The sequence below is a fragment of the Rhinoraja longicauda genome, chromosome 40 (assembly GCF_053455715.1).
Source record: "Rhinoraja longicauda isolate Sanriku21f chromosome 40, sRhiLon1.1, whole genome shotgun sequence".
In the NCBI taxonomy this organism is placed as follows: Eukaryota; Metazoa; Chordata; class Chondrichthyes; order Rajiformes; family Arhynchobatidae; genus Rhinoraja; species Rhinoraja longicauda.
In genome coordinates, this window is record NC_135992.1 from 12,798,236 (window position 1) to 12,821,487 (window position 23,252).

General features: G+C 51.8%; 1 protein-coding gene across 1 annotated transcript; it reads left to right on the forward strand.

Annotated features, from left to right (window-relative positions):
* Positions 1-10,476: 10,476 nt before the first annotated feature.
* Positions 10,477-23,112, forward strand: LOC144611406 (beta-1,3-N-acetylglucosaminyltransferase lunatic fringe-like). The gene is made up of 7 exons (XM_078430477.1): positions 10,477-10,561; positions 11,453-11,555; positions 12,965-13,118; positions 14,711-14,796; positions 16,592-16,757; positions 19,571-19,656; positions 22,079-23,112. Exons 1-7 carry the CDS (start codon positions 10,477-10,479, stop codon positions 22,143-22,145), a joined length of 747 nt encoding a protein of 248 aa, XP_078286603.1. The 3' UTR covers positions 22,146-23,112.
* Positions 23,113-23,252: the final 140 nt, after the last annotated feature.

Below are 23,252 nucleotides of genomic sequence, written 5' to 3' on the forward strand. Positions count from 1 at the left end.
GTAAGGCAGCAACTCTACCACTGCGCCACCGTTTCAATGAGGTCCTCCCTCATCCTTCTAAACTCCAGTGAGTACAGGCCCAGTGCCGACAAACGCTAATCACATGTTAACCCACTCATTCCTGGGATCATTCTCGTTAACCTCCTCTGGACCCTCTCCAGAGCCACCATAGTGTGGTACACAGTGCTAGAGGATAAAGAGTTTAAAAAACAGTCGCAGGCAACACTCAATGGGTTAAGCATCATCTGTGGTGACCTTTACTATCCCCACAGATGCTGCCTGACCAGGTGAATGTTTTCCAGGAATTAATTTCAGATTTTCGGCATCTGCAGGCTTTAGTTTTTAGTTTAGTTTGGAGACACAGCGTGGAGGCAGGCCCTTCGGCCCGCTGAGGCTATGCTGACCCACGTCTGTGGGCTAGTTCTATCCTACCCACACGAGGGGCAATTTACAGAAGCCAATTAACCTACAAACCCGCGCACGTCTTTGGACTGTGGGGACAGGTTGGGCAGGCTAGGGCCAGCGGGGCTAGGTGTCAGGGGTTATGGGGAGAAGGCAGGAGAAAGGGGTTAGGAGGGGAGAGACAGATCAGCCATGATTGAATGGCGGTGTATACCTGATGGGCCAAATGGCCTAATTCTGCACCTATCACGTAGAAAATAGGTGCAGGAGGAGGCCATATGGCCCTTCGAGCCAGCACCGCCATTCATTGTGATCATGCCTGATCATCCACAATCAGTAACCCGTGCCTGCCTTCTCCCCATATCCCTTGATTCCGCTAACCCCCAAGAGCTCTATCTAACTCTCTTTTACATTCATCCAGTGAGTTGGCCTCCACTGCCTTATGACCTCATGACGTTATTCCCTGGAGTAGAGGAGGTTGAGGGGTGATCTTATCGTGGCGTACAGCATCTTGAGGAGAATAGATCGGGTAATCGCACAGGGGAATCAGGGACCAGGTGACATTGGTTTAAGGTGAGAGGGGAACGACATTACTTTAGACTTCAGAGATGGAGCTCGGAAACAGGCCCTTCGGCCCACCGAGTCCATGCCGACCAGCGATCCCCACACCCTGCACTAACACTATCCCACACACACTAGGGACGATTTACAATTTTACCGAGGCCAATTCGCCTACAAACCTGCACGTCTTTGGAGTGTGGGAGGAAACCGGAGCACCCGGAGGAAACCCACGCAGGTCACGGGGGAGAACGTGCAAACTCCACACATACAGCACCCGAGGTTAGGATCGAACCTGGGACCCTGGCGCTGTGGGGCGGTGGCTCTGCCCGCTGTGCCACCGTGGATGAGATTTAGACGCCAATGTCCCTTGAAGCTCGGAGTTAAATTCTGTGATGAATTGTCTTGTCACGGCTATTTGTATTGAAGGCATCGTGTTTATTGACACTGTGGCAAGCATTGTTGAATCAAATTATAGGAGAATTCAATTGTTTTCCAAAACAAAAAGCCAGTGTATCATATTCCATTTGAAGAAGCATGAAAATCAATAGACGTTTGTGTAGGAAGGATGCTGGGTTTAAATCGAAGACAGACGCAAAAAGCTGGAGTAATTCAGCGGGACGGGCAGCATCTCTGGAGAGAAGGAATGGGCGGAGGTTTTGGGTCGTCTGAAGAAGGGTCTCAATAGACAATAGACAATAGACAATAGGTGCAGGAGTAGGTCATTCGGCCCTTCGAGCCAGCACCGCCATTCAATGTGATCATGGCTGATCATTCTCAATCAGTACCCCGTTCCTGCTTTCTCCCCAAACCCCCTGACTCCGCTATCCCTAAGAGCTTTATCTAGCTCTCTCTTGAATGTATTCAGAGAATTGGCCTCCACTGCCCTCTGAGGCAGAGAATTCCACAGATTCACCACTGTCTGACTAAAAAAGTTTTTCCTCATCTCTGTTCTAAATGGCCTACCCCTTATTCTTAAACTGTGGCCCCTGGTTCTGGACTCCCCCAACATTGGGAACATGTTTCCTGCCTCTAACATGTCCAACCCCTTAATAATCTTATACGTTTCGATAAGATCCCCTCTCATCCTTCTAAATTCCAGTGTATACAAACCTAGTCGCTCCAGTCTTTCAACATATGACAGTCCCGCCATTCCGGGAATTAACCTAGTAAACCTACGCTGCACGCCCTCAATAGCAAGAATATCTTTCCTCAAATTTGGAGACCAAAACTGCACACAGTACTCCAGGTGCGGTCTCACTAGGGCCCTGTACAACTGCAGAAGGACCTCTTTGCTCCTATACTCAACTCCCGAAACCTTCTCTCCAGAGACGCTGCCTGTCCCGCTGAATGAATAGAAGTTGTTTGGAGTTTTATTGTGACTCTTGGACGGTTGAGGAATTGTTATTTTCTTGGTTAGTGCGGGTGTCAGGGGTTATGGGGGGAAGGCAGGAGAATGGGGTTGAGAGGGAGAGACGGATCGGTCGTGATTGAAGGGCAGGATGGACTTGATGGGCCGAATGGCCCAATTCTGTCTTCTAGAACTTCTGACTGCGAATCTAACGGCCTGTTTCTGCGCTGTGGCATTCTGTGACCTGCAAATCGTGATGTCGCAATGGGGCGGCGTGGTGTAGCAGCGGGTAGAGCTGCTGCCTCACAGCGCCGGAGACCCGGGTTCCATCCCGACCACGGGTGCTGTCTGTGCGGAGTTTGCACGTTCTCTCCGTGACCTGCGTGGGTTTACCCCGAGATCTTCGGTTTCCTCCCACACTCCAAAGATTCAAGATTCAAGATTCAATTTATTGCCACATGTACCAATTAAGGTACAGTGAAATTTGAGTTACCATATATACCATTTTACTTTTTATTAGTAAAAAGCAACAAGACACACAGCCACATAAAATAAAATTTAACATAAACATCCACCAGGTACAGGTTTGTGGGTTAATTGGCTTGGTATAAATGTAAATTGTCCCCAGTGTGTGTAGGATAGTGTTAGTGTGCGGGGATCACTGGTTGGCACAGACTCAGTGGGCCGAAGGGCCTGTTTCTGCGCTAACTAAACTCATCGGAAAATATAAAGAAGGCTAGTCTGGTCTGTGTTGTGATCTTTCAAGATGGGATCAGCTCGGCCAGGTGCTGTCTGTCGATTACAGGCGCTGTCTGTGCGGAGTTTGTACGTTCTCCCCGTGACCTGCGTGGGTTTTCTCCGGGTGTTCTCCGGTATTCCTCCCACGTCTCCAAAGACGTGCGGGGTTGTAGGTTAATCGGCTTGGTATAAATGTAAATTGTCCCTAGTGTGTGTGGGATTGTGTTAGTGCGCGGGGATCGCTGGTCGGCGCGGACTCGGTGGGCCGAAGGGCCTGTTTCAGCGCTGTATCTCTGAAGTGAACTAGACAGGATGGAAAATGTTCCGTTTCTCGTGAGCAGATTGGTATCTCAGACAGCAGCACGTCACCGTTGGGCAGTGGGTAGATGTGACATCCTGTTGTGGGGCATGGTAGCCTCACCTCACCCACTTGTAGCACGGGCATGGTGGCGCAGCGGGTAGAGCTGATGCCTCACGGCGCCAGAGACCCCGGTTCAATAGACAATAGACAATAGGTGCAGGAGTAGGCCATTCAGCCCTTCGAGCCAGCACCGCCATTCAATGCGATCATGGCTGATCACTCTCAATCAGTACCCCGTTCCTGCCTTCTCCCCATACCCCCTCACTCCGCTATCCTTAAGAGCTCTATCCAGCTCTCTCTTGAAAGCATCCAACGAACTGGCCTCCACTGCCTTCTGAGGCAGAGAATTCCACACCTTCACCACTCTCTGACTGAAAAAGTTCTTCCTCATCTCAGTTCTAAATGGCCTACCCCTTATTCTTAAACTGTGGCCCCTTGTTCTGGACTCCCCCAACATTGGGAACATGTTTCCTGCCTCTAATGTGTCCAATCCCCTAATTATCTTATATGTTTCAATAAGATCCCCCCTCATCCAGGATTGTTCGATCCTGACCGCAGTTGCTGTCTGTAGGGAGTTTGCACGTGCTCCCCGTCCTTACATAAACAGGCCCTTCGGCCCAACTCACATATGCCGACCAACGTGCCCCACCTCTGCTAGTCCCACCTGCCTGCAGTTAGCCTATACCCCTCTAAACCTTTCCTACGCATGTACCTCGAGTTGTAATGTGTAGGAATGAACTGCAGGTGCCGGTTTAAACCGAAGACAGACACAAAATGCCGGAGTAACTCAGCGAGACGGGCAGCATCTCTGGATAGAAGGATTGGGTGACGTTTTCGGGTCGAGACCCTTCTTCAGACCCGAAACGTCACCCATTCCTTCTCTCCAGAGATGCTGCCTGTCCCGCTGAGTTACTCCAGCATTCTGTGTCTTTTTAGATTTAGATTTAGAGATACAGCGCGGAAACAGGCCCTTCGGCCCACCGAGTCCGTGCCGCCCAGCGATCCCCGCACGTTAACACTATCCTACACACACTAGGGACAATTTTTACATTTACCCAGTCAATTAACCTACAAACCTGTACGTCTTTGGAGTGTGGGAGGAAACCGAAGATCTCGGAGAAAGCCCACGCAGGTCACGGGGAGAACGTACAAACTCCGTACAGACGGCGCCCGTAGTCAGGATTGAACCTGAGTCTCCGGCGCTGCATTCGCTGTAAGGCAGCAACTCTACCGCTGCGCCACCGTGCGGCATAGACTCATGGTAAACAGGTCCTTCGGCCCAACTAGTCCACGCCAATAAAGATTGGCCATCTACATTAATCACAGCTGCCTGTACTTGGCTGATTTCTGTCCACACCTTTCCTATCCCTGCACCTGTCCAAATGTCTTTTAAATGTTGTTACAGTCCCTGCCTCAACTACCTCCTCTGGCAGTTCGTTCCATACACCCACCACCCTCTGTGAGGAAAGAAAATTGGCAGCATCTGCAGTTCCTTCCTAAACTAATCTAAATATAGTTCACAGCTTTGTAGCGCATCAGTGCCAGAGACAAAGTCCAATGTCCACAATGAGGTAGAGGTGAATCGGACAGTACACTAGCTTATGGAAGGGCCGTTCAGAAGCCTGACGACAATGGTTTGAGTAGACAATAGACAATAGGCAATAGGTGCAGGAGGAGGCCATTCGGCCCTTCGAGCCAGCACCGCCATTCAATGTGATCATGGCTGATCATTCTCAATCAGTACCCCGTTCCTGCCTTCTCCCCATACCCCCTGACTCCGCTATCCTTAAGAGCTCTATCTAGCTCTCTCTTGAATGCATTCAGAGAATTGGCCTCCACTGCCTTCTGAGGCAGAGAATTCCACAGACTCACAACTCTCTGACTGAAAAAGTTTTTCCTCATCTCAGTTCTAAATGGCCTACCCCTTATTCTTAAACTGTGGCCCTTGGTTCTGGACTCCCCCAACATTGGGAACATGTTTCCTGCCTCTAACGTGTCCAACCCCTTAATAATCTTATAATCTTATAGGAAGGAACTGCAGATGCCGGTTTAAACCGAAGATAGACACAAAATGCTGGAGTAACTCAGCGGGACGGGCAGCATCACTGGAGAGAAGGAATGGGTGACGTTTCGGGTCGAGGCCCTTCTTCAGACTGAGAGTCAGGGAGAGGGAGACACAGATATGTAAGGAAGGGCAAGGTGTGAAAATGAGACAAAGGGGATGGGATCGAAGGACATGTAGAATAGATCGTTCTTAGCCGGGAGAAGGTGGCAACGAAGCAAACAGAGATAAAATGTAGTTGGAGACAGTAAGACTGGTGGGAGAACAGGGAAGGGGGGGTGGGGGGTGGGGTGGAGAATGAATGAATGAATGAATGAATGAATAAGTTTATTGGCCAAGTATGTGCATATACAAGGAATGTGCCTTGGTGCTCCGCTCACAAATGACAACACAAACGTACAGTTAACAATGAAGAATAAAGCCTCAACACATCAAAACAATAACGATACACCATTACGGTCTAAACACGTGCGTGAAAATAAACACGGGCAACGGGAGAGAACCAGAGAGAGAGGGAAAGCAAGTTGGAGAAGTTCATGTTCCCACTGTCTGGGTGTAAGCTGCCTAAGCAAACTCTGCGGTGGTGTTCCAGTGTACGTGAGGGGGCGGTGAGACACGAGGGGAAGTAGCTTGTTGCTAAACTGAACAACTTCCCTCTTTCGACTTGAATAAAGTTCACACAGGAAATGCTGCTGTGCGGAGAGTGAGAAGCCCACTTCCACGTTCTCCACTCACTTCACACTGAAGAGTGGGGGTGGGGGGGGGGGGGGGGAGGGGAGTGAGAGGGGGGGAGAGGGGAGGGGGAGGGGGAGGAGAGAGTGGGGGGGGGGGGAGTGAGAGGGGGAGAGAGGGGAGGGGGAGGGGGAGGGGGAGGAGAGAGTGGGTGGGGGAGGGGTGGGGAGAGAGTGGGTGGGGGGGGAGGGGGAGGGGGAGGGGAGTGAGAGGGGGGAGGAGAGAGTGGGGGGGGAGAGGAGTGAGGGGGGGAGGGGAGGGGAGAGTGGGTGGGGGAGGGGAGGGGGAGGAGAGAGTGGGTGGGGAGGGGAGGGGAGGGGAGGAGAGAGTGGGTGGGGGAGGGGAGGGGAGGGGAGGGGAGGGGAGGGGAGGGGAGGGGAGGGGAGGGGGAGGAGAGAATGGGTGGGGGAGAGAGTGATGGGGGAGGGGCATGGGAGGGGGGGAGAGAGCGGGGGAGGGGGTGGAGAGCAGATGGGGAAATGGGGGAGCAGGGGGGGGAGAGAGTAGGGGAGGGTGGAGGGGGAGGAGAGAGTGGGGGTGGGGGAGATAGCAGGGAGGAGAGTGGAGAGTGGGAGGGGGTGGGGGGAGCGAGGGGGGGGGCGAGGTGGTGGAGGGGGAGGAGGGGGGAGCGAGAGAGGGGGTGTGGAGAGACCGAGGGGGAGGGGGAGAGAGAAAGAGACAGAGAGGGTGAATCTTACAGCATGGAAACAGGCCCTTCGGCCCAACTGGCCCACACCAGCCAACATGTCCCATCTACACTAGTCCCACCTGCCTGCGTTTGACTCATATCCCTCCAAACCTGTCCTATCCATGTATCTGTCTAACTGTTTCTTAAACGTTGGGATAGTCCCAGCCTCAACTACCTCCTCTGGCAGCTCGTTCCGTACACCCACCACCTTCAGTGTGAAAAGGTTACCCTTCAGATTCCTATTAAATCTTTTCCCCTTCACCTTGAACCCTTGTCCTCTGGTCCTCGATTCCCCCACTCTGGGCAAGAGACTCTGCCCGATCTATTCCTCTCATGATTTTGTTCACGTCTATCTGAGGATGTGGAAGGCGTTGTTGGACAATGTGGACTAGGGTTGCCAACTGTCCCCGTATTAGCCGGGACATCCCGTATTTTGGGCTAAGTTAGTTTGTCCCTTGTCCCGTATTAGTAGGGTTGCCAACTTCCTCACTCCCAAATAAGGGACAAAGGGTGACATCACCGCCCCACGCGACCTCACCCAGTTAGCGGCCCACGTGCTCCCATTGGTGGACATTAGACAATAGACAATAGACAATAGACAATAGGTGCAGGAGTAGGCCATTCGGCCCTTCGAGCCAGCACCACCATTCAATGTGATCATGGCTGATCATTCTCAATCAGTACCCCGTTCCTGCCTTCTCCCCATACCCCCCGACTCCGCTATCCTTAAGAGCTCTATCTAGCTCTTTCTTGAATGTATTCAGAGAATTGGCCTCCACTGCCCTCTGAGGCAGAGAATTCCACAGATTCACAACTCTCTGACTAAAAAAGTTTTTCCTCATCTCTGTTCTAAATGGCCGACCCCTTATTCTTAAACTGTGGCCCCTGGTTCTGGACTCCCCCAACATTGGGAACATGTTTCCTCCCTCTAAGGTGTCCAACCCCTTAATAATCTTATGCATTTCGACAAGATCCCCTCTCATCCTTCTAAATTCCAGTGTATACAAGCCTAGTCGCTCCAGTCTTTCAACATATGACAGTCCCGCCATTCCGGCAATTAACCTAGTAAACCTACGCTGCACGCCCTCAATAGCAAGAATATCCTTCCTCAAATTTGGAGACCAAAACTGCACACAGTACTCCAGGTGCGGTCTCACTAGGGCCCTGTACAACTGCAGAAGGACCTCTTTGCTCCGAAACTCAACTCCTCTTGTTATGAAGGCCAACATTCCATTGACTTTCTTCACTGCCTGCTGTACCTGCATGCTTCCTTTCAGTGACTGATGCACTAGGACACCCAGATCTCGTTGTGATAGCGGGAGCGCGTGGGCCGCTGGCTGGGTGAGGTCGCATGGGGGCGCGGGGCGGTGATGTCGCCCTTTGTCCCTTATTTGGGAGTGAGGAAGTTGGCAACCCTAATGTAGAGTGGGGTGGGTGGAAAAGGGGGGGCCGGCTGGGCGATTAAACAGGGCCGTGCTTAAACCAGTCAATGCAGGCAGCGGCTTTTGTGTTCAGAGGCTGTGGGCGACAAAGAACATTTCACGGAGCCGAAAGCTGCCTCATTCATCTTGTTAAGTGTGGAGAGGGCCAAAGTTAAACCGTCAGGCCCAACAATGGGCCTTGGGGAGGGCTTTGTTGTGAAGGGGCGGGGGGGGGGGATGAGAGACGGGTGAATGGGCCTACAGTGCAGGCTTTAGCAGATACGGGCTGGGGTGGGGGGGGGGGGGAGTGGGAGGGGAGGGGGAGTGGGGGAGGGAGGGGAAACCTTCTGCCAAACTCCCAGCTGGGTGTCAGGAAGCAGATGTTTGCACTCATCGCGCCCTGTTAATCCCCCCTCCCCTCCCCATCCCATTCCCAGCGTCCTGGGACGGCACGGTAGAGTTGCTGCCTCACAGCGCCAGAGACCCGGGTTCGCTCCTGACTGCACGCTCTATCTCTAAAGGCTGAAGTAAAAGACTACAGACGCAGAAGGGCGATTAGTTTAGTCTGGAGATAGAGCGTTGAAAACAGGCCCTTCGGCCCATCGAGTCCGCGCCAACCGGCAATCGCCACTATCCCACACGCTAGGACCTCATTGAAATTCTGCAGAAGCCAATTAGCTTCTTTGGAGTGTGGGAGGAAACGTGAGAACCCTCGGACTATCCCTGATCGGGCGTGTTGCTCTCTGAGAGATGGCGGCGGCTGCTGTTTCCTGTTGAAACCGCATCTCGTTCAGTGGCTGGCCTTTGCAGCACCCTTCAGAAGGATGAGGTGGGGGGGGGGGGGGGGAACCTCATTGAGACTTACCGAACAGTGAAAGGCCTGGATAGAGTGGATGTGGGGAGGATGTTTCCACTAGTGGGAGAGTCTAGGACCAGAGTGCACAGCCTCAGATTAGAAGGCCATCCCTTTAGGAAGGAGACGAGGAGGAATTTCTTAAGTCGGAGGGCGGTGAGTCTGTGGAATTCATTGCCACAGATGGCTGTGGAGGCCAAGTCGATGGATATTTTTAAGGTGGAGATTGAACGATTCTTGATTAGTGCGGGTGTCAGGGGTATTGAGGAGAAGGCAGGAGAATGGGGTTGAGAGGGAAAGATAGACCAGCCATGATTGAATGGCGGCGTGGACTTGATGGGCCGAGTGGCCTAATTCTGCTGCTGGATCTTATGAACTTATGAGAAGGAGAGATAGATCAGCTACGATCGAATGGCGGAGTGGACTTGATGGGCCGAATGGCCTAATTCTGTTTCCAGAGAACTTATGAATTTTTTTAAAACAAAATTGCATCTAGTCATTTATTTTCAACTATAACAAAACACCCACCAACCTAAATACAAAATTGCCAAGTATTCCTTTCAACTAAACACCAAGTTACTACCCGACCAGAGTTCTTTGTGTTGTGATGGGACAGAGCGGGCGGAGATTGGGGGGTGGGGGGGGGGAGGGGGGTTGTGGGGGGAGGGGGGGTTGGGGGGGCTGGGGGGTTGGGGGGGGAGGGGGGGGTGGGGGGGAGAGACGTGTGATGGTACAGCCGTTCCAGTTGGTCTTGTTTGGCCGAAACGTGGCACAGAAGGCCAATTCAATGCATGTTTTCAAGAGAGAGTTAGATTTAGCTCTTGGGGCTAATGGAATCAAGGGATGTGGAGAAAATGCCTGATAACAGCCGCGAAGAAACTGTCCCTGAACTGTTCACACTTCATACTCCACAGCGCCCCATATTTCGCTTGGGCAGCTTACACCCCAGCGGTATGAATGTTGACTTCTCTAACTTCAAGTTAACTTCTCTAACTTGCTTCCCCACCCCTCTCTCCCTCCCTCCCCTCCCCCGTCCCAGTTCTCTGACCAGTCTGACAATGCTCCTGATAAAATTTTACATTGTGCGCCTCATTGTCACTTCCCCTCGCTAACAATGTACCATTCTTAATTTTTCTTGATCTTCGTCCCGTTTGATCCCTTGTTTAGATTTAGCTCTTAGGGCTAACGGAATCAAGGGATATGGGGAGAAAGCAGGAACGGGGCACTGATTTTGGATGATCAGCCATGATCATGTTGATTGGCGGTGCTGGCTCAAAGGGCCGAATGGCCTACTCCTGCACCTATATTCTATGTTTCCTAATGGTTTCTCCTTCCTTTCCCGTCAGACGTACATCTTCACTGACGGCGATGATGAGGAGTTGACGATCAGGACTGGTGAGTCCCACTCCTCAGTTTAGTCTAGTTTAGAGATACAGCGCGGAAACAGGCCCTTCGGCCCACCGAGTCCGCGCCGCCCAGCGATCCCCGCACACTAACACTATCCTACACACGCTAGGGACAATTTTTACGCTTATACCAAGCCAATTAACCTATAAACCTGCGCGTCATTGGAGTGTGGGAGGAAACCGAAGATCTCGGAGAAAACCCACGCAGGTCACGGGGAGAACGTACAAACTCCGTACAGACAGCGCCCATAGTCGGGATCGAACCCGGGTCTCTGGTGCTGTAAGGATGCAACTATACCGTGCGTCACCGTGCCGCACTAAACTTTGGGATGTGGGAGGAAACCAGAGCACCCGGAGGAAACCCACACAGTCACAGGGAGAATTTTTTTAATTTAAAATTTTATAATGTTTACATTTTTAAAAAAAATTTTAATTTAATTTTTTTCAAAATTAAAACAATTAACAAGAGAAATGTCAAGAAACATTTAGATCGGGTCATGGGTTGGGCAGGCTTAGAGGGGTATGGGCCAAATTGCAAGCAGGTGGGACTAGGGTAGCTAGGGCATGTTGGCCAGTGTGGGCAAGTTGGGCCGAAGGGCCTGTTTCCACGCTGTGTCACTCTATGAAAAACAAATAAATGGTGATATAGTTGTATTGCAGTTTGTTTAGTACCTTTGTTTGACTTGTATTATGGTGGTGGGTTTTCTTTCGATTTATTTCGTACCGTAACTATTATTGTGAATAATTGATCACATTATTTTTGGTTGAATAACAAATGAAAGGGTTGGTATTTGCTGGGCGGCTCCATCGCTGGGACTGTGCACCCAGGCCATGGCAGTGCCTCCCCTCATTTTAAGCCTCTGTAATCTTCTTCACGCAGGTCATCGAGTCATCAACACCAACTGCTCGTCTGCCCACAGCCACCAGGCGTTGTCGTGCAAGATGGCGGCAGAGTTCGACGTGTTTCTGGCTTCGCGCCTGAGGTGGGTCCGCTGGGGTGGCGCGTGGCGAGGCGGAGCACTCCGTGTTACAGGGACACACGCGCGCGCACGCACACACACGCGCTGACCTGTCCTTCGTGGTACATGAGACAAAAAACGCTGGAGTAACTCAGCGGCACAGGCAACATCTCTGGAGGGAAGGGCGCGGCACGGCGGCGCAGCGGTAGAGTTGCTGCCTCACGGCGAATGCAGCGTACAAACCTGTACACCTTTGGTGTGTGGGAGGAACCCGGAGAAAACCCAAGCAGTCACGGGGAGAACTTACAAACTCCGTGCAGTCGGCGGCAGTAGTCAGGATTGAACCCGGGTCTCTGGCGCTGTGAGGCAGCAACTCGACCGCTGCGCCACCGCGCCAGCCTAAGTCTCTGCCCATCCAGCATTTTGTGCCTATCTATGGTGTTAAACCAGCATCTGCTGTTGCTCCGTGCACATCATGGCAGCTCTCAGGCCCGCTCTGACTAGGGTTGCCAACTTCCTCGCTCCCAAATAAGGGACAAAGGGTGACGTCACCGCCCCGCGCCCCACGTGACCTCACCCAGACAGCGGCCACGCGCTCCCGCTCCACCAATGGCGGCCACCCGGGCCGGGAGGCGGGTTGCTACACAACCTCCGTCTGGCAGCGCCCGGGCCTACAGTGTCCGGGCCTACAGTGTCCGGGCATACAAGGTCCGGGCCTCCAGTGTGCGAGCCTACAAGGTCCGGGCCTACAGTGTCCGGGCCTACAGTGTCCGGGCCTACAGTGCCCGTGCCTACAGTGCCCGTGCCTACAGTGCCCGTGCCTACAGTGTCCGGGCCTACAGTGTCCGGGCCTACAGTGTCCGGGCCTACAGTGCCCATGCCTACAGGGTCCGGGCCTACAGCGCCCGGGCCTACAGTGTCCGGGCATACAGTGTCCGGGCCTACAGTGTCCGGGCCTACAGTGTCCGGGCCTACAGTGTCCGGGCCTACAGTGTCCGGGCCTACAGTGTCCGGGCATACAGTGTCCGGGCCTACAGTGTCCGGGCCTACAGTGTCCGGGCCTACAGTGTCCGGGGCTACAGTGTCCGGGCCTAGTGTCCGGGCATACAAGGTCCGGGCCTACAGTGTCCATGCCTACAGTGTCCGGGCCTACAGTGTCCGGGCCTACAGTGTCCGGGCCTACAGTGCCCGTGCCTACAGTGTCCGGGCCTCCAGGGTCCGGGCCTTCAGTGTCCGGGCCTACAGTGTCCGGGCCTACAGTGTCCGGGCCTACAGCGTCCGGGCCCATAGTGCCCTCTGGGCCTAATACGGGACAAGGGCGGTCCCAGAAGCGGGACAAACCAACTTAGCGCAAAATACGGGATGTCGCGGCTAATACGGGACAGTTGGCAGCCCTGGCTCTAACATTGCCTTCCCTTCCTCTGCTTCTCCAGGTGGTTCTGCCACGTGGACGATGACAACTATGTCAACGTGCGCGCTCTGCTCGAGCTGCTGTCCGGCTTCCCGCCCGCGCAGGACGTGTACGTGGGCAAGCCCAGTCTGGACCGACCCATTGAGGCTGTGGAGAGGCTGAGCAACAACAAGACGGTGAGCAGGGTCAGCCTCCACAGAGCCAGGACACTTGTTTACATTCTACTTATCGTTTAGTTTGTTTGTCTGTCCACTCCTTACAGATCGTGCAATGGATGGGGCGGAGCAGAGTGCCTCAGGGGGGCAGAGCATATACATAGGGGATAGTGCTGTACCATACGATACAGTACCATACAATTAGACAGTGCAATGCAATACAATACATAGAAACATAGAAACATAGAAAATAGGTGCAGGAGTAGGCCATTCGGCCCTTCGAGCCTGCATCGCCATTCAATATGATCATGGCTGATCATCCAACTCAGTATCCCGTACCTGCCTTCTCTCCATACCCCCTGATCCCTTTAGCCACAAGGGCCACATCTAACTCCCTCTTAAATATAGCCAATGAACTGGCCTCAACTACCTTCTGTGGCAGAGAATTCCACAGATTCACCACTCTCTGTGTGAAAAAAAACTTTCTCATCTCGGTCCTAAAAGACTTCCCCCTTATCCTTAAACTGTGACCCCTTGTTCTGGACTTCCCCAACATCGGGAACAATCTTCCTGCATCTAGCCTGTCCAACCCCTTAAGAATTTTGTACGTTTCTATAAGGTGACAGGGGATGACAGTGCAGTTCAATACGATACAGTGCCGTACAATTAGACAGTGCAATGCAATACAATACAATAACCCTTTGGAACTTATAATTACTTTCGGCCGAAGATAGACACCCAGTGCCGGAGTAACTTTATTTCTTAGTTTGGAGATACAGCGCGGAAACAGGGCCCTTCCGCGCCGACCAGCGATCCCCGCGCACTAACACCATCCTACACACGCCAGGGACATTTTTTTACATGTATACCAAGCCAATTAACCTACTAACCTCGTACGTCTTTGGAGTGTGGGAGGAAACCGAAGATCTGGGAGAAAACCCGCGCAGGTCACGGGGAGAACGTACAACCTCCGTACGGGCAGCGCCCGTGGTCGGGATGGAACCCGGGTCTCTGGAGGTGTAAGGCAGCAACTCTACCGCTGCGCCACCGTGCTGTAACTCAGCGGGACGGGCAGCGTCACCTCTGGGGAGAAGGAATGGGTGACGTTTTTGGTCAAGACCCTTCTCCAGACTGGTGGTCAGGGGGAGAGAGAAACTCGCGGTGTGACAAGGCACATTTAGTTTGGGTAAAGCTTACAGACGCAGCGCGGAAGCAGGCTCTTCGGCCCCCCGTGTCCGCGCCGACCGGCGATCGTCCCGCGCACTTGCTCTGTCCTACACACCAGCGACAGTTGTACAATGTTTACCGAAGCCAATCGGCCGAGAAACCTGCACGTCATTGGAGTGTGGGAGGAAACCGAGGCACCCGGAGAAAACCCACATGGTCACGGGGAGAACGTGCAAACTCCGTTCAGATAGCACCCGCAGTCGGGATGGAAGCAGGGGGGGGTCTGGTGTGGTAAGGCAGCAACTCTACCGCTGCGCCACTGTGCCGCCCTGCTTACACAATGGAAACCCCTTACTTGGTCAGAGCTGACAGTAGCCGACAGTAATGGTCACCCTGGTCTGTTGTAAAGAGATTTCACTGTATTTTCGTTTTTGTTTTTTTTACAGAAGTCGGTGTTTTTCTGGTTTGCCACGGGTGGCGCTGGGTTCTGCATCAGCCGGGGACTGGCACTGAAGATGACACCATGGGCAAGGTAGCGAAACAGTGCAGAAACAGGCCCTTCGGCCCACCGAGCCCCTACTGACCCGTTCACAAGGTCATAAGGAATAGGCGTAGAATTAGGCCATTCGACCCATCAAGTCTACTCCCCCATTCAATCACGGCTGATCCATCTCCCCCTTCACATAGTCTGAATGGTTCTGAAGAAGGGTCTCGACCCGAAACGTCGCCCATTCTTGGTTCTTGGTCCTTGGACCTCCAAAATATTCCAAATGGGATTTAAACTGGAGGTGGCGGAGTGTGGACTTGAGCAAGAAGGGCTTCTTGGAGAAGAAGAGCTGCCTTAAATGTAGTTGCATCTGGTTAAGTAACGATAGTAGGGTGAAGACTATTCCTGTCTTGATAGCTGGTATCTCAAATTGAATAAAAAATTCCTTCTATCCTGAGATGCTGCCTGCCCCGCTGAGTTACTCCAGCGTTTGGTGTCTATCTTCAGTGTAAACCAGCATCTGTAGTTCCTTCCTACACCCATTCTCACTAGTTTGTGCCATCACACTTTTGCATGCAATCCCAACAAACTAGGGGCAATTTTATAGCAGTAGAGTTGCTGCCTCACAGCACCACAGACCCGGGTTTGATCCCGACTCCGGGTGCTGCCTGAGCGGGATTTGTACCTTCTCCCTGTGACCCGGCCAGGATTCCTCCGAGATCTTCAGTTTCCGCCCACACTTGAATTTAGTTTATGTGTAGGAAGGAACCGCAGATGCTGGTTTACATCGATGGTAGACACAAAAAGCTGGAGTAACTCAGCGGGGTCAGGCAGCATCTCTGGAGAGAAGGAATGGGTGACGTTTCTGGTCGAGACTCTTTTTCAGACCCGAAACGTCACCTGTTCAATAGACAATAGACAATAGGTGCAGGAGGAGGCCATTCAGCCCTTCGAGCCAGCACCGCCATTCAATGTGATCATGGCTGATCATTCTCAATCAGTACCCCGTTCCTGCCTTCTCCCCATACCCCCTGACTCCGCTATCCTTAAGAGCTCTATCCAGCTCTCTCTTGAATGCATTCAGAGACTTGGCCTCCACTGCCTTCTGAGGCAGAGAATTCCACAGGTTCACAACTCTCCGACTGAAAATGTTTTTCCTCATCTCAGTTCTAAATGGCCTACCCCTTATTCTTAAACTGTGGCCCCTGGTTCTGGACTCCCCCAACATTGGGAACATGTTTCCTGCCTCTAACGAGTCCAACCCCTTAATAATCTTATACGTTTCGATAAGATCCCCTCTCATCCTTCTAAATCCCAGTGTATACAAGCCTAGTCGCTCCAGTCTTTCTACATACGACAGTCCCGCCATTCCGGGAATTCTCTCCTTCTCTCCGGAGATGCTGCCTGTCCCGCTGAGTTACGCCAGCATTTTGTGTCTACCTCAGCTGTGCCACAACCATGAAACGTAACTGCTTAGTTTAGTTTCGAGATACCGCGCAGAAACAGGCCCTTCGGCCCACCGGGTGTGCGCCGACCAGCGATCCCCGCACACTAACACTATCCTACACCCACTAGGGACAATTTTTACATTTACCAAGCCGCCAATTAACCTACAAACCCGCACGTCTTTGGAGTGTGGGAGGAAACCGAAGATCTCGGAGAAAACCCGCGTGGGTCCACGGGGAGAACGTACAAACTCCGTACAGACGGCGCCCGTAGTCGGGATCGAACCCGGGTCTCCGGCGCTGCATTCGCTGTAAGGTAGCAACTCTACCGCTGCGCCACCGTGACCGCCATGTTTCTTGTTCCGATGATGAGTTGTGCTTTCTCTTCCGTTCAGCGAGGGGCGCTTCATGAGCACGGCGGCGAGGATCCGTCTCCCGGACGATTGCACGATCGGTTACATCGTGGAGGCAGTGCTGGGGGTGACGCTGGTTCCAAGCCCCCTCTTCCACTCCCACCTGGAGAACCTGCAGCTGGTGTCAGGGGCCCAGTTACCAAGCCAGGTGGGTGTTGCCCCGGGTCACCCACAGCTGCCTGATGCCAACCACAACCAGGCAATGCTCATACACACTCACGTGGGCAGACAGCACGGAAACAGGCCCTTCGGCCCACACACTCTGGGCCTGATTTGGAAAGGTTCAGTTTGCAAATAAGCTCTGAACTACATAGACCTGGGGGCAGTGTGTGTGTACCTGTGTGTGTGTGTGTGTTTGTATACCTGTGTGTGTGTGTGTTTGTATACGTGCGTGTGTGTGTGCGTGCGTGTGTGCGTGTGCGCGTGTGTGCGTGCTTGCGTGCGTGCGTGCGTGCGTGCGTACTTGTGTGTGTGCGCATGTATACCTGTGTGTATGTGTACCTGTGTGTGTGTGTGTGTTTGTGTGTACCTATGTGTGTGTGTGTACCTGTGTGTGTGTGTATGTATACCTGTGTGTATGTGTATCTGTGTGTATGTGTGTGTACCTGTGTGTAAGTGTGTGTGTGTGTGTACCTGTGTGTGCGTGTGTACCTGTGTGGGTGTGTGTACCTGTGTGTGCGTGTGTACCTGTGTGTGTGTGTGCGTGTGTGTGTTTAGCTTATTTTTTGTTTAGTTTAGAGATACAGCGTGGAAACAGGCCCTTCGGCCCACCGGGTCCGTGCCGCCCAGCGATCCCCGCACACTAACACTATCCTACACACACTAGGGACAATTCTATTTTTACATTTACCAAGCCAATTAATCTACAAACCTGCACGTCTTTGGAGTGTGGGAGGAAACCAAAGATCTCGGAGAAGGTATGTAGGTTAATTGGCTGGGTAAATGTAAAAATTGTCCCTAGTGGGTGTAGGATAGTGTTAATGTGCGGGGATCACTGGGCGGCACGGACTTGGAGGGCCGAAAAGGCCTGTTTCCGGCTGTATGTATATGATGATGATGATGATGATGAAAACCCGCGCAGGTCATGGGGAGAACGTACAAACTCTGTACAGACAGCACCCGTAGTCAGGATCGAACCCTGGTCTCCGGCGCTGCATTCGCTGTAAGGCAGCAACTCTACCGCTGCGCCACCGTGCCGCCCTGTGCGTGTGTGTGTGTACGTGTGTGTCTGTGTGTGTGTGTGTGTGTGTGTGTACGTGTGTGTGTACCTGTGTGTGTGTGTTTACGTGTGTGTGTGTGTGTGTGTGTGTGTGTGTGCGCGTGTTTACCTGTGTGTGTGTGTGTGTGTGTACCTGTGTGTGTGTGTGTACCTGTGTGTGTGTGTACCTGTGTGTACCTGTGTGTGTGTGTGTGTGTTTACCTGTGTGTGTGTGTACCTGTGTGTGTGTGTGTGTGTTTACCTGTGTGTGTGTGTACCTGTGTGTGTGTGTGTGTGTTTACCTGTGTGTGTGTGTACCTGTGTGTGTGTGTGTGTGTTTACCTGTGTGTGTGTGTACCTGTGTGAGTGTACGTGCGTGTGTGTGTACCTGTGTGTGTGTGTGTGTTTACCTGTGTGTGTGTGTGTACCTGTGTGAGTGTACGTGCGTGTGTGTGTACCTGTGTGTGTACCTGTGTGTGTGCTTATGTGTGTGTGTGTGTTTACCTGTGTGTGTGTGTGTGTTCTCGTTTATTATATTCTTTACAGTGTACTATGTGTACATATTCTGTTGTGCTGCTGCAAGTGAGAGTTTCATTGTTCTGTCTGAGACTCATGACAATAAAACACTCTGGACTCTCGACTTCACTGGACTGGATTCACCAAAATCTCACAAAACGTTTGGAGATTTTCGTGAGCAGCTTCGTGTAAATCTCCAAAATCTTCAGGGCTGCACGGTGGCGCAGCGGTAGAGTTGCTGCCTCACAGCGCCAGAGACCCCGGTTCGATCCCGACTACGGGCGCTGTCTGTACGGAGTTTGTACGTTCTCCCCGTGACCCGCGTGGGTTTTCTCCGGGTGCTCTGGTTTCCTCCCACACTGTCAATGAAAGGAAGCATGCAGGTTCAGCAGGCAGTGAAGAAAGCCAATGGAATGTTGGCCTTCGTAACAAGAGGAGTTGAGTATAGGAGCAAAGAGGTCCTTCTACAGTTGTACCGGGCCCTGGTGAGACCGCACCTGGAGTACTGTGTGCAGTTTTGGTCTCCAAATTTGAGGAAGGATATTCTTGCTATGGAGGGCGTGCAGCGTAGGTTCACTAGATTAATTCCCGGAATGGCGGGACTGTCGTATGTTGAAAGGCTGGAGCGATTGGGCTTGTATACACTGGAATTTAGAAGGATGAGGGGGGATCTTATTGAAACATATAAGATAATTAGGGGATTGGACACATTAGAGGCAGATAACATGTTCCCAATGTTGGGGGAGTCCAGAACAAGGGGCCACAGTTTGAGAATAAGGGGTAGGCCATTTAGAACGGAGATGAGGAAGAACTTTTTCAGTCAGAGGGTGGTGAAGGTGTGGAATTCTCTGCCTCAGAAGGCAGTGGAGGCCAGTTCGTTGGATGCTTTCAAGAGAGAGCTGGATAGAGCTCTTAAGGATAGCGGAGTGAGGGGGTATGGGGAGAAGGCAGGAACGGGGTACTGATTGATAGTGATCAGCCATGATCGCATTGAATGGCGGTGCTGGCTCGAAGGGCTGAATGGCCTACTCCTGCACCTATTGTCTATTGTCTATTGTCTATTGTCACTCCAAATGCGTACAGGTTTGTGGGTTAATTGGCTTGGATGAGTTGTAAATTGTCCCTAGTGTTAATGTGCGGGGATCGCTGGTGGGTGTGGACTCGGTGGACTGAAGGGCCTGTTTCCGAGCTGAATCTCTAAAGTCTAAAGGTTGATACAACATTGAAATTGTGATATTCTTTTCCAGGTCACTTTAAGTTACGGTACGTTTGAGAACAAGAGAAATATAATTGAGTTGAAGGGGGCATTTTCAGTCGATGAAGACCCTTCACGGTAAGTTCATTTTATCCCATCGTGTTCCGGAAGGAATTGGCTTGGTTGTGGTCAACTCTCAGAAGAACGAGAGGTGACCTATATTGTCACAGAAATAGATTGGGGACCCGAAGATTCACAGCAGTCTTTCTGCAGGCGTGTGAGTGTGCGTGTGTGTGTGTGTGTGCGCGCACTTTTGAATGTGTGTGTGTGCCCATGAACAATAGACAATAGACAATAGACAATAGGTGCAGGAGGAGGCCATTCGGCCCTTCGAGCCAGCACCGCCATTCAATGTGATCATGGCTGATCATTCCCAATCAGTACCCCGTTCCTGCCTTCTCCCCATACCCTCTGACCCCGCTATCCTTAAGAGCTCTATCTAGCTCTCTCTTGAATGCATTCAGAGAATTGGCCTCCACTGCCTTCTGAGGCAGAGAATTCCACAGATTCACAACTCTCTGACTGAAAAAGTTTTTCCTCATCTCAGTTCTAAATGGCCTACCCCTTATTCTTAAACTGTGGCCCCTTGTTCTGGACTCCCCCAACATTGGGAACATGTTTCCTGGCTCTAACGTGTCCAACCCCTTAATAATCTTATACGATGATTATTAATAAATCATGAATGAGCGTGTGAGTGCGTGCATGGGCCTGTGAGTGTGTGATTGTGAATGGGTGTGAACGTGAGTTAGTGTGTGCTAGTGTATATACAGTTCAGCCAGGGTGTGCTGTTCAGAGTGGTGCCTCACTAGGTCACTGCAGTCAGAGACCATTGTTTAGCTGGAGATAGATACAAAATGTATTCTTTATTCTTTGGAGCGTAGAAGGTTGAGGGGGGACTTGATAGAGGTTTATAAAATTTTAAGAGGGACGGACAGAGTTGACGTGGGTAGGCTTTTCCCTTTGAGAGTGGGGAAGATTCCAACAAGGGGACATAGCTTCAGAATTAAGGGACAAAAGTTTAGGGGTAACATGAGGGGTAACTTCTTTACTCAGAGGGTGGTGGCTGTAGGGAATGGGCTTCCGGTGGAAGTGGTGGAGGCAGGCTCGATTTTATTATTTAAGAGTAAATTGGATAGGTATATGGATGGGAGGGGATTGGAGGGTTATGGTCTGAGAGCAGGTAGATGAGACTAGGTCAGAGAAAGTGGTCGGCGTGGACTGGTAGGGCCGAACGGGCCTGTTTCCGTGCTGTAATTGTTATATGGTTATATGGTTAAAATGCTGGAGTAACTCAGCGGGACAGGCAGCATCCCTGGAGAGAAGGGATGGGCAACGTTTCGGGTCGAGACCCTTCTTCGGTCGTCTCGACCCAGAAACGTCGCCCATTCCTTCTCTCCAGAGACGCTGCCCGGCCCGCTGAGTTACTCCAGCTTTTTGCGTCTATCTTCGGTTTAAACCAGCGTCTGCAGATTCTTCCTGCACATTGTTTAGCTGGTTGGTGCGGGCCATTGTTTAGCTGGTTGGTGCGGGCCAGAACGGTATGGAAATAAACCCCCAGGGAAATGATTTAAAAGCGATATCTGGCCAACGCACTGGCCAACACAGATCATTGTTTTGTCGCGTAGGTGGTGGCAGGAGGGAGAATGAAGAAGCAAAAATCTGTGCGATGCTGCGGAGAAATAACATTGTGTAGGAAGGAACTGCAGGTGCTGGTTTAAAGCAGAGGTAGACGCAAGAAAGCTGGAGTAACTCAGCGGGACAGGCAGCATCTCTGGAGAGAAGGAATGGGTGACGTTTCGGGTCAGCTTACACCAGAGCAGTGGTATGAATATTGAATTCTCCCACTTCAAGTAGCCCCGGCATTCCCTCTCTCTCCATCCCTCCCCCACCCAAGTCGCACCAGCTTCTCGTTCTCACCCAGCAAACAGCCAACGATGGCCTGTTTCCATTATCACCGTTACTTTTTTGCACGACTTTCAGTCATTCTTCTTTATCTCTCCACATCTCTTCGTTTCCACTTATCCCTAACCGTTCTGAAGAAGGTTCTCGACACGAAACGGCACCCATTCCTTCTCCCCCACTGACGCTGCCAGTGCCCGCTGAGTTACTCCGGCTTTTTGTGTCTATCTTCAAAGATTTTTGACCCCTCTCGCCCTGGCCACAAACTCTTCGAGGCACTTCCCTCTGGAAGGCGACTCCGGACTGTCAAAGCAGCCACAGCCGGACATAAAAACAGCTTTTTTTCCAACGAGTAGTAGATCTACTCAATAACCAAAGTCTGCCGTCTCTTTGTTTTGCTCTGGTTTATTTTCACCCACATGTTTAGTCCGTAATGTTGTACCCTTATTGTTTTGATGTGGTTATGCTTTATTCTTAATTGTTAACTGTATGTTTGTGTGGTCATTTGTGAGCGGAGCACCAAGGCACATTCCTTGTATCTGCACATACTTGGCCAATAAACGTATTCATTCATTCATTCATTTTTGTCCGTCTTTTACAGGTTCAAGTCTATTCACTGTCGGCTTTACCCAGAAACACCTTGGTGCCCTTGGAGCCCTGTGGCCTAGGGTCGAAGGGTCGAAGGGTCACCGGAGGACAGAGGTCACCACTGCCAACTCTGCACTTTGCGAAAGCACTTTGGGCCATTGACGTTTTGCAAGTCAACGGCGCGAAAATAAAAGAGAGAGGAAGGAAAAAATATATGAAGAATGGACTGTAACTGAGGTGGAGAATTGACGTTCTCCACCCCTTGGCTTCCAAATGAACTCCATGCGACTGGGAACAAAGACCATAAACGGCACCACACACCCGATGAGATGCTTGACTGGGAAATACTGTGAAGAAAGATTTATTTTTGTTAAGCTGTGTTCGATTTTCTCACATTGCTGCATGGCCTTCATTGCAGGGCGGCACGGTGGTGGCACAGCGGTAGAGTTGCTGCCTCACAGCGCCGGAGACCCGGGTTCCATCCCGACTACGGGCACTGCCTGTACCTTCTCCCCGTGACCTGCGTGGGTTTTCATAAGGTCATGTGATAGGAGCAGAATTAGGCCATTCGGCCCATCGAGTCTACTCCAACATTCAACCACGGTTGATCTATCTCTCCCTCCTCACCCCATTCTCCTGCCTTCTCCCCGTAACCCCTGACACCCGTACTAATGAAGGATTTTCTCCGAGATCTTCGGTCTACTCCCACGCGCCAAAGACGTACAGATTTGTAGGTTAATTGCTTAGGTGTATGTGTAAATTGTCCCTACTGTTAATGTGCGGGGATCGCTGGTCGGCGCGGACTCGGTGGGCCGAAGGGCTTGTTTCCGCGCTGTATCTCTAAACTAAATTAATGTAGACTTTTGCAAGAGGGGCCTTGGCCCAATCTCTGCACACAGAGCAGGTGAAGAGTTATGATGTTGAGGGTTTGGTGGTCAGAGCACTGTTTAGGTGTCTCGCTGCCACATGCACTGCGCAGTAACGAGCTTGCTGCTTTCAAGTTTGCCCCCGAGCATGGCTTTCTGGAAAAATATTTTTAATTAAAAAAAGAAGCGAACTCTTTCTCGATGTTGGTCTTGTTCGCCCTAGGCGTGCAGTGTGAGCACGTGCGTTTTATTCCGGCACGTAGTAGGGTTGCCAACTTTCTAACTCCCAAATAAGGGACAAAGGGTGACGTCACCGCCCCG

Coding starts and splice junctions, on each gene's coding strand:
- LOC144611406 (XM_078430477.1), top strand. CDS start 10,477: ATGTTTCCTAATGGTTTCTCCTTCCTTTCCCGTCAGACGTACATCTTC. Junction 11,556..12,964: donor TTTCTGGCTTCGCGCCTGAG/GTGGGTCCGCTG, acceptor CTGCTTCTCCAG/GTGGTTCTGCCACGTGGACG. Junction 13,119..14,710: donor GGCTGAGCAACAACAAGACG/GTGAGCAGGGTC, acceptor TTTTTTTTACAG/AAGTCGGTGTTTTTCTGGTT.